The 10,889-nt window shown below is 41.5% G+C and overlaps 1 protein-coding gene across 4 annotated transcripts in view; it reads left to right on the forward strand.

The window, feature by feature from the left end:
• Positions 1–10,532, forward strand: part of LOC145410826 (putative oxidoreductase ZK1290.5) — a 30,349-nt gene extending 19,817 nt beyond the window's left edge. For all 4 annotated transcript variants that reach the window (XM_080280946.1, XM_080280948.1, XM_080280945.1 and 1 more), the window contains one exon: positions 9,913–10,532. In XM_080280946.1, coding sequence (XP_080137072.1) covers positions 9,913–10,071 — 159 coding nt within the window. In that variant the 3' untranslated portion in view covers positions 10,072–10,532. The remainder of the gene's footprint in view (positions 1–9,912) is intronic.
• Positions 10,533–10,889: the final 357 nt, after the last annotated feature.

Consider the following 10,889-nt stretch of genomic DNA (forward strand, 5'->3'; position numbering starts at 1 on the left):
TGGAAGGAATGAGAGAGTGTTTTTGATTGGTGATATGAATGGTAAAGTTGGAATTGTGAAGGTGGATGGAATAGTTGGTGAGTGGGGTGTGCCTGCCAAGATAGATGAGAATGGGAGTGCGTTAGTGGACATTTGTGCTGGGAGGGGGTTGGTGATAGCCAATACCCTCTTCAGGCATAAAATGATCCACAGGTATACATGGCGAGTGATGAGAAGGGTGGGTGGTGAACTGAATGAAAGGAAGGCAATGATTGATTATGTGTGTGTGGATGAAAGGATGCGAAGATGTGTAAAGGATGCAAGAGTGTATAGAGGTTGGGGGAGTGGACTTTCTGACCACTACTTGGTGGTGGCCAGAATTAGGATGCAAGTGAGATGGAGGAATAGAAGAAGGGAAAGACGAGAGGAAGGAGTAGTTGCCAGGAGAGTGGAAAGGTTACAAGAGGATGAGAAAAAGGCAGAGTATAAGAGAGAAGTGGAGGAACGATTGGGCAAATATGAATTGGAGCAGATGGGAGACGTGGAAGGTGTGTGTAAGATATTTACAGAAGAAATATGTGCAGCATGTGATGTGGTGTGTGGAAGGAAGAGAAGGCGGAGGGGGGTACAAGGAACAGCGTGGTGGACTGAAGAGGTGAAACAGGCTGTGGCACAAAAGAAGAAAGCATACAATGAATGGGTGAGAAATAGGGGCGTGGAAGAAGTTGAGAGGCGGAAGAGAGAGTTATATGTGGAAAGGAAGAGAGAAGTGAAAAGATTAGTAAGAGAGAGTAAGAAGAGAGTGGATGAGGAATTTGGAAGGAATTTGAGTGTAAAGTGGAGGGACTGTAAGAAAATGTTCTGGAGAGAAGTGAAAAGAGTAAGACAGGGTGGGAGTGAAGTTAGCAGGGGAGTGAAAGATAAAAATGGTAGATTACTAGTGGAGAAGGGAGAAAAAGTGAGCAGATGGAGAGAACACTTTAAGGAATTGTTGAACGTAGAGGATGGAAGTAATGCAAGTATAAGTGGCTGGGGAATGGCTGGGAGAAGGAGGGAGGTGAGAAGACAGGAAGAAATCAGTAGGATAGAAGTTGTGGAAGCAATGAAGAAAGTTAAATCGGGAAAGCCCCAGGAATTGATGGAGTGTGTGGTGAAATGCTGAAGCATGGGGGAGAGATAGTAGTAGAATGGATGTGGAAGATGTGCAGATTGGCCTGGGAGGAAGGTAGAGTCCCGGAGGATTGGAAGTCAGGTATAATTATTCCCTTGTACAAAGGAAAAGGGGAAAAAGAAGTGTGTGGTAATCATAGGGGCATTTGTCTTCTTAGTATAATAGGAAAAGTGTATGGTAGGATACTTATAGACAGAGTTAGAGAAAGAACAGAGAAATTAGTTGGAGAAGAACAGGGAGGCTTTAGGAAGGGAAGAGGTTGTGTAGATCAGATATTCATTCTTAGATCTTTAGTGGAAAAGTTTCTAGAGAAGGGAAAGAAATTGTATGCAGCTTTCATGGATTTGGAGAAAGCATATGACAGGGTGGATAGACAAGGATTGTGGAAAGTGTTAAGAATATATGGAGTAGATGGGAAGTTGTTGAATGCTGTGAAGAGTATGTACGATGGTGCGAAGGCTGCAGTGCGTGTGGATGGTGAACTAAGTGAATTTTTCTCTTTGAAAGTTGGTTTGAAACAAGGATGTGTCATGTCTCCATGGTTGTTCAATCTGTACATGGATGGGGTAATAAAAGAGGTACAAGGTAGGGTAGTGGATGTTGGAGTGGCCCTGGTGAGAGAGGATAGTGTTTGGAAACTCCCTGTACTGTTGTTTGCAGATGATACTGTGTTGTTGAGTAAAGACGAAGGGGAGCTGTAAGGCTTGGTGGATGAGTTTGAGAGAGTGTGTAAGAAATGGAACCTAAAGGTGAATGTAGGGAAGAGTAAAGTAATGGTCTTTGAGAGAGGTGAAGTTAGTGAATGTACAGCAAGGTTAGATGGTGAGGAATTGGAAAATGTGAGTACGTTTAAGTATTTGGGTAGTGTGATGAGTAAGGATGGAGGTTTGGAGTGTGAAGTGCTTGAAAGGGTACAGCAGGGAAGAAAGGTTGCTGGTTCCTTGAAAGCAGTGATAAGAAACAGGGAAGTGAGCATGGAAGTGAAAAAGTTACTACATGACAGTATTGTGATACCAACTCTAACGTACGGAAGTGAAGCTTGGACATTGTTGGAAGGACACAAGTCAAGAGTGAGAGCAGTGGAAATGAGTTATTTAAGAGGAGCCTGTGGAGTCACGTGGAGAGACAGGCTGACGAATGAGGATATAAAGGAGCGTTGTGGTGTGGATGTGGATGTGATAGGAAGCGTTATGAGGAACACACTGAGGTGGTTTGGCCATGTGGAGAGGATGGAGGGCGAAAGACTGACGAAGAGAGTGTATGTGAGTGAGGTGGAGGGGGGAAGAGGGAGGGGGAGGCCGAGGATGAGATGGAGGGATGGGGTGGAGAGGTATATGAGAGAGGGGGGTGTGAGTTGGGAGCAGGGCAGTGAAATGGCGGGGGACAGGGCGACTTGGAGGCGATTTGTTTGTGGCCACCCCAAACGGGATTGAGGCGTCTGGCAATAGATAGATAGATAGATAGATGTAATTCAGTAAAAAAGCTGTAGTATAGCATAAATCTCATAAGACTTGTCAGCGTTGCCTTTGAGACGTTGTCAGGTGGTGACACGAGGGACATCCCTGCGTGAGTGGGTCATACTCGGTCAGTCTCCCGCCATGGAAGCTATTAAAAAAAAAAAAAAAAAAAAAAAAAAAAAAAAAAAAAATTGCACCTATAGACTTTTACCTCAGGGATGGTGTGGAAAAAAAGTCGAAAACAAGAGAAAAAATTAAGAAAATACAATTAGTAGTAGTTAATATATAATGAGAGAGAGAGAGAAAGAGAGAGCACGTGTGTGGCGACGATGTGGCAACAGAGCTAACAGAGTGAGGTCACAGAGAGCCCCACCCAAACTGCCTTGATAAAACAGAACAACTGTAGTCATGAGATCCTCTCCCCAATATATTACTGGATTTGGACATAACCAGCATATAAGAAAGAGGAGTGGGTGTAGGGTAGCCAAACCTACATACAGTATGGGGTGGCCCAAGGATAACTTTTAAATGGAGTCCAGAGGTATTACCCGTGCAGTATATTTCAGGATTGGTCAGTATCACCTCTGCCGTCCTTTTCACTACACAACCCACGGGATTTAGATTTTACAGTATAATATTCATCACATAGCGCAATAAATGTTAATAAAAAACTACCTTGTTGAGTGAAAATTGCTTCAAGTGAGACATTATGTTCCATGAAATGACAGGTCATATTCCCTCTGTTTAGCCAGACATCATTATCGCGTAAGGGGTGGTCATTTGTCTTTGAGTTAGTTGTTTTACAGGGAGGGACACACCCTCCGTCAACTCTCTTGTTGACATGTAGGGAACACGTATGAGTTGGTTATATAGTTACCACCTAGCATTGTAAATGGTTTCCTGGCTTACAGGAAACCATCAGGCTTGTCACTCAATTTAAAGCCACCTGAAAGGAAAGAAGAAGAATAAAAAGTGAGAGGAAAGATGGAAGAAATAGGAAGAGAGGTTGGCAGACACCATCCAGCCATCATCCAGTCCTACATCGCCCCATGAGGAGCGTAGGAGCCCGGGGCTAGGCTGTTGGATAATAAAAGTGAAGGAAGCAGTAGATAGCACTATATCAAGAGAGTGGATGATGGTCGTCACCACCTACCACCAAAATGCCATGTTCAAGCCTGCGGATGAGAATCAGATGTAATCAGGTGCTGAAGCTCATAAGATTTTAAAAGAAATATGTGTTCCTTGTAATGTACAGTATATAAATGCTAAAATGAGTATTTTAATCTTGACAATTCACTGCACATCCTGACTGACTAAAAATGAACAATAGCGTATTGTGTGAAAAGTGTTTTCATGGTGGCAGACACTCAGACAGCCTGATAGTGAAAAACATTAAGGGAAGCCATGATATATGAAAAATTACTGCGGACACAGTATTTTGGTGCAGTAACTGTATGAACATGTATGTCATATCAAGTGACCATTGTACACACAGTCAAAAAATATTTTGCAAAAGGGGTTCATTGATAGCCTAAATGATCAATGTAGTGCATACTATCTAAACTCAGATTAGTATATGATTTCCCAAGGATATTAATTTATCATCATCTGAATGTGTGTATGATAACAATACTGACTAGGAATGTCATGTAAAATATATATATATATATATATATATATATATATATACACACACACACACTATATGTGGTATCCTAATGCGAGCCAGTGTCAATGTATTTTGGTATTCTAATGAGTCATTTTCTTACTGTTGAACCAGTAGCATCTCATCCTAGCTTAGTGCCTTCAGTTAGACAGTTTTTATTTAAGTCATGCAATTTTGCAGATTATTTTATTCAACTTTGGAAGGCTTTCACTTAGTGGAGGGGTTTATTAAGGCTATGTCTAATTCCTCTGATTCAGAAAGTCCACCCTAAATTAAGGACTCATTGTACATTTACTGTCTTTTGCATGAAGATGTATATCACTTTGTTCAGGTTAACATTAGGCTTTTACATTCAGCAAGGTAACCCCCTGTATAGTAAAGGGGTTAAATGAAGGATTGACTCTTACCTTTCCAGTTTGAAAAGTCTCTCTAAAGTACTAAGATTGTCTGGAGATAACTTGCTATATTATCATCTGATCCTGTATAAAATTACCTCATCTGGAGCATATGAGCCCAAGGCCAGGCTGTTTGGTCCTGTCATTTAAGGCAAGTGACCAGTTGTTCATCCTTGAATGAGATTAGGTGAGCAGTAAGCCCCAGCCACACCTCAGATGTAAACCCTTATGGGCCACATCTGGTTAGAGTACTGCAACCCACTAGACCACCAGGGATCAGTTTGGTTATATGGTTACCACTCAAAGTACTAAATGGATTCTTGAACCACAAGAAAGCTTTTAACATGTTGGTCAGTGTATAATAGTCACCTGAAGGGGTTAGTACAGTGGATGGATGGTGAGCTCCCACATCAACCATAAAATTAATATTGTAGTAGAAAGATTAATGCCTTTGTACTTGACAAGACTTCTGGTGATCTGAGATACCCATCAGAATGGTGCTCATGCTGTATGCAAGTTTATTTCCCACAGGAGGCTGGATTTATTTATTTATTTATTTTTATATATATATTTTTTTTAATGAACCACCACTAAGGGTGTAGGCCAGTCTCTTGCAAGTACATACTCAGGACTGTTTAATCTTAACCTCAATCTCCTTCAAATCAGGGAGCAGTGGGTTTTCTTTTTTTATGTCAACCTTTTTTCTCACCCAAGAACAGAGTGAGGTATGGTACAGAGAGCACGGCTTTCTGTACTGTTGTCAGTGAATAAGAAATAGAGGGTGGGGGACCACTTATCCTTCTTACCCTCTCTCTTTTACCTAAGGCACACAAGTAATATTGTGTTTTAAGGTTAACCCAGTGCAGTAAATAGGTTCCTGGATTTCAGGAAACCATTTGGCATGTCAGTGTAGATTCACCTGTATATAGCACTATAATGAGTGAATGGATGATATGTGCCCCCTCCCCCTCATACCACATTTTTCCTTATTTGTAAATTAAAATAATATGTATGCCATATTTCATCTGTATATTGTTCTCACTGATAGATTTTAGGTGTACATTTTCACGACCCTTATGTACACCATCCTGACTCTCCCTCTAGATGTTGGTGTGGGACAGGATACAGAAACATGGAAAGAGAAATGATAGAAGTGGGAAAACTGTTAACAGCATGCCCAGTGAAATGAGCCATACATTCATTCTTACATCATGCAAACCCCTGGAAGCCTGGCTCCAAGTCACAGGCCTGACCACCTGCACTTTTTTTTTTAACTGTCTTTTCTGTACAACTGCCAGATCAGTTAGTATCAAATTTAAAAAGGTGATGCCAAACACAACCCCTCGTAAATATGCGAAAATCAGATTAGGATGATGAAGTGATGGTAAAAACGGTACCTGCAAGTCCCAGATGAAACTTTTGAGGTGTAGGGATGTAAGACCAGAGTACTGTACTGTTGTCCATAACACTTAAGGGTAGGTGACTGGCCTGTGACTTTAAACATCCCTCTAAGATTTTGTTTAATTATGTTTATTATTATCATTATTATCATCATCCTCATCATCATTGTCATCATCATCATCATCATCATTGTCATCATCATCACCATCATCATTATCCAGAACTCCTTTCCCACCCTGGGGCAGGGTGAGGAGTAGCAAAGTCCAGACAGCCAAAGTTTGCCCAATTCATTGGGCCACACTTCCATTCACTCATCATTCAAGCCCTCGAAATCCTGGTTCCATCAGACAGGCTAAAAAATTTTCACCACATTCTGTAGCTTCACATATACCTATCTGATAGAGCCAATCCAAACATTGTCAAGTTAAAAACGGGTGCCAGATCCCTGGTCATGCACTTCTTCGCACAGAATTAATCCAGCCAGCTCGGTCTCTTGTCATTCCCTTACCCTCACCAACTTCCATACTTCTCTTCCTCAGCACATCCACCATATCCCTCCACCTTCTTCTTGGGCTACCTCACCTCCTCCCTCCTTCAAATTCACTCAGATATACGTCCCTTTCCTTGGGGGAAGCAGCCTAGGTATATAGATATATAGAGAGAGATACCTTTTTTCACCACTATATTGTCATCCATTCTTTCCACATGACAATACCATCTCAGTACACTCTCTTCGATTCTGGTGTCCACAGACTGCCTCACTTCGGATCGTTCATGAATCATATTTTTCCGTATCCTATCCACTCTCTTTACTCTGCATACATTCCTCAGCAGTCCCATGTCCACTGTTCTTACTCCTAACTTTTCATTTTCATGCCACACCATAATCTCACACCCATATGTTAAAGTTGGCACTAACACTCCTTCATGTAAGCCCCGTGCAGCTGCAACACTCAGACCACTTTCTTATCGAGGCCTTCATAGCACCAGCTTCTTTCCTTCCTTGTGTCACTCTACTCTTCACTTCTTTTGCACATTTTCCTCTCTTTTCTATCACTGTACCCAGGTATTGGAACTCTCACCAATTCCAGTCTCTCTCCATTCACTGTAACATCACACTGGGAGTCACCTTCTCTCTCAGTAACCATCGCTTTACTCTTTTCTGTATTTACTCTCAAGGCACGATGCTCACAGATATCTACAAAACTCTGCACAAGTCTACCAGGCTCTTATCCAGTGCAGTGCTACTTACAAATACTGGACAAGAGCTCGGTAGACTAGTGCAGAGTTTTGTAGATGTCTGTGAGCACCTTGCCTTGAGAGTAAATTATTATTATTATTATTTAAGTTTACATAATCATAAAGTACTGTTGCTTTTCTGCTTCGTTTTTCCTTCATATCATCTCCATGCTGGATTTTGTAAACAGTGCAGTCATTGGTGTTTAAACATTTGCTTGTTGTGGTGGTTGCCATATCTAACTAGAAATTTTATTCAGTAACCTTAGTGGTGGACCAGAGTTTTGATGTGACTAACATTATGCTTAGTCAGCTTTGTGATTCTGTCTAATCCAGAATTTTAGGTACTGTATACACAATATCACAAAGCTAAAAGTTGAGTCTTACAGCTATGTTATTAAAACTGACTGCACTAATGTGTAAGCAATTCCTTCATTTTGTTCAGTTATTGATGGAACACCTGCAGTTGATGTGAACAGCTTGCATTTCACATTACAGAGCAGTGAAAGAGGAGGGTCAGACATGTTGTCATGTGCTTCAAAAATTAGGAGCTTGTCCACACCTTTGCATACTCAATTGTAATACAGCTGCAACATGTCAGGTCTCTTTTCATAATCCATTATAGTGAACATGCAACACCTGTCTTGCTATTCACTTTTGCCACATTTCTATCCAGCTCTTTAATGCAAAATTTGATGGGTACTTTTAGTCCTTATGTACATAGCTGGCTAATTCTAGAAGTCTTCCTCAGTCTGTTTCATGTGGTGTTACCTAAATAGATTCCTAGATGTTCCAGTAACAGAGAAAGGGTGTCTCAGAATAGTTTTGGAATCCTCCAACTGCTAGGATCTCATGTCGTATTGAACTGTTTGTAAAGGTTCCAACATACTTGCATGCGTTGGTCACCTAATGGCTGCTGTCCATGCTGCTTTATCTCTGGGAGCCTCCCTGTTCTGACCCTTGTACCTGAGGTCACACTTTGTGACTTTGTCCCTGGTCTTTTTTTGGTCTGTCTCTCACACCAACATCCCTGATGTTCACACTTCTCACTGTCCACACCCAGTTGTCATCCTCCATCCTCTCAACATGCTCAGACCACTTCTCAGCATGCCCAGACCATTTCATTCTACCTTTCCTCATCAAAACATCAGCACACTCAAGTTCCATCCTTCCTCTCAACTCTTCAGTCACAATCCTAGCACCCCTAGGGATCACATTCAAGAACACACTAAATATCCATCTACTCATTGTCATTTCTCTACATTTGAGCTGATGAATATCCCCTTCCTGTACTGCCCATGTCTCACTACCATACAGCATTATACTTCTAACACATGCCACATAAAAAGATCCCTTATCTTGGAGGGAGAACCCTCTCAGTGTAGAGAGGCAACAGCTCCCTGAACTTCCTCTAACCACTCCTTACCTAAGCCACAGAACTAGCTCGTCCCACATCCAGCAAGATTAGTCCTTTCACACCTGACAATCTCTACATGCTCTCCCCACCACAATGCACACATAAAATCTCAGGCTGCCTTTGATACTACATCTCTTATCACAAACAGTGCACAAGATAGGGTTATTTCCCACACCCCTGTAGCAAACCGCACATGGCCACACTCCCTCTGCTTAGACAGTTCTGTCACCAGCCAGTATCATCATATTTGTTCTATCCGCATTTACTCTCAAACCCCTGTGCCCCATTCTGACTCTCCACTTCCCAAAATTTTCCTTCACCTCCCTTTCATTCTCTGCAGTCAACACCCAGTCATCAGCATATACCATCTCCCAGGGGGGTCCATTTCTGAAGTCACATGAGAGTGCTTCAAGCACCACAACAAACAAGAAGGGGCTGAAGACTGACCCCTGATGCATGCCAACATTCACAGAAAACTCATCACTCAAATCTCCATTCACTTTCACATGGGTGCAAGCACCCACATACATAGCCATATCCTCTCTTTCCAGCCACTGCCTGATCCCAAGCTTTCTCACTACCCAGTTCACCGTGTCCATAAGGGCTCTGTCAGATGCCTTCTCTCTTATTAAAAAAAAAAAAAAAAAGTACAGGTCCCCTTTCTTTCCTATATATTTTTACTTGAAGCTGTTGGACAGTGATTATGGCATCAGTGGTCCCTCTGCCTGGAATAAGCCCAAACTACATCTCATCAATATTCACTCTTTTCCCTATCATACCTTCTAGCACTGTTTCCACTCATTATCTTCATTATCTGGCCCAAAAATTTCTGTCATTAGCCTGACTAAAGTACCTAAATGCACCAAATGCAGCAAGAGTTAAGTGGAGGGATCAGGCTTTGCTATTTTTTTGCTTACTAGGTAGTTTTCTTTGGAAGGAACTTTTGCAGGGTTTGTATCTTCGGTTCCTTTCATATTGGCATTAAAAAAAGGTTAAGATTATTCAAAATTAGCTGGAATTCTCATATCTGTTGCAGTCGTTCATGAATGTGACTATAGATATCGTGGACAGTCAAAGTTTAACAGAAACATGATCATTTACTGGTACTGATGACATGCTCCATTCCAACTATTAAACTCTGTTATATTCTTAAATGAATGTTGTTTATACAGTAAATAATCTCTCCCCAGGTATTTGACTTCGTTCTGAGGAAGGAGGACATGACAAGCCTGGATAACATGAAGCAAACGGTGACCTGTGTTAACAGAGCTACAATACAAGATAAAATTGATAATCCTTTGCCAGATGGGTATAAGCTCAACCTGTCTAAAGTGACTGTTGAGCCCTGAGCTAGAGTGATGACCATACTACTTCTGCAATTCATCTCTTTTCTTTGTAACATGTGACTTATGGTCACTGATGCCAGGTGCTACTTTCATAGCTTCTATAACTCTGTTAGCCATTTCTTCCATGTCAGATATTATTCCATATTAGAGCAGCTAATTTTTGGTAGTTTACTTATGTGTTTTTGTACCCATTACAGGATACAGAAAGAAAACATTATAGTACTAGTATGAATTATTTACATTATAATAAATACAGGTATCACAACATATTAATTACCAGCTATTGCCTTTGTAACCCATTGTACTTCAGATATCGAGGCAATTCAGGTACATACTCCCTGAGATCTGTTGCAAAGGTTATGTTGAAGGATTGCAGAAATGGGATACATATAGCGTGTGGTAACACCTTCAGTCAGGTGACATACGTTTGTTTTGTTTATAAATGCTTCAACATGCTTCTGTGTGTCTATCTTAGTCACCTATTGGCAGCTCTCTACACTGATTTCTAGCAGCCCCTGTCTTTCACAACTGGAATAATAAAAATTTGATATGGACTACAGGTCCTGCCTGCACAACCCTGAGCCTAGATGAGGGGAATGGGTACAACCTCAGCCCTATCCCAATCCCAAGTCACACTGACAAAGCCCGCCCTATACCTCCCTCATGCCCGCCACTAGATAGTGAAGACAAAATTTTCCAGCCATGTGCCCTTGCCGATACCAACTCAGTTTGTAGTAGGGTATGATATGTGGTTTGTAAAGTACATGTAGTGTAGTATATAGTGGACAGTTACAGACAAATTTTTGGGATAGTGTGCTTGC

Source organism: Coenobita brevimanus, chromosome 86, assembly GCF_032717465.1.
Source record: "Coenobita brevimanus isolate Jiangsu-jjx chromosome 86, ASM3271746v2, whole genome shotgun sequence".
In the NCBI taxonomy this organism is placed as follows: Eukaryota; Metazoa; Arthropoda; class Malacostraca; order Decapoda; family Coenobitidae; genus Coenobita; species Coenobita brevimanus.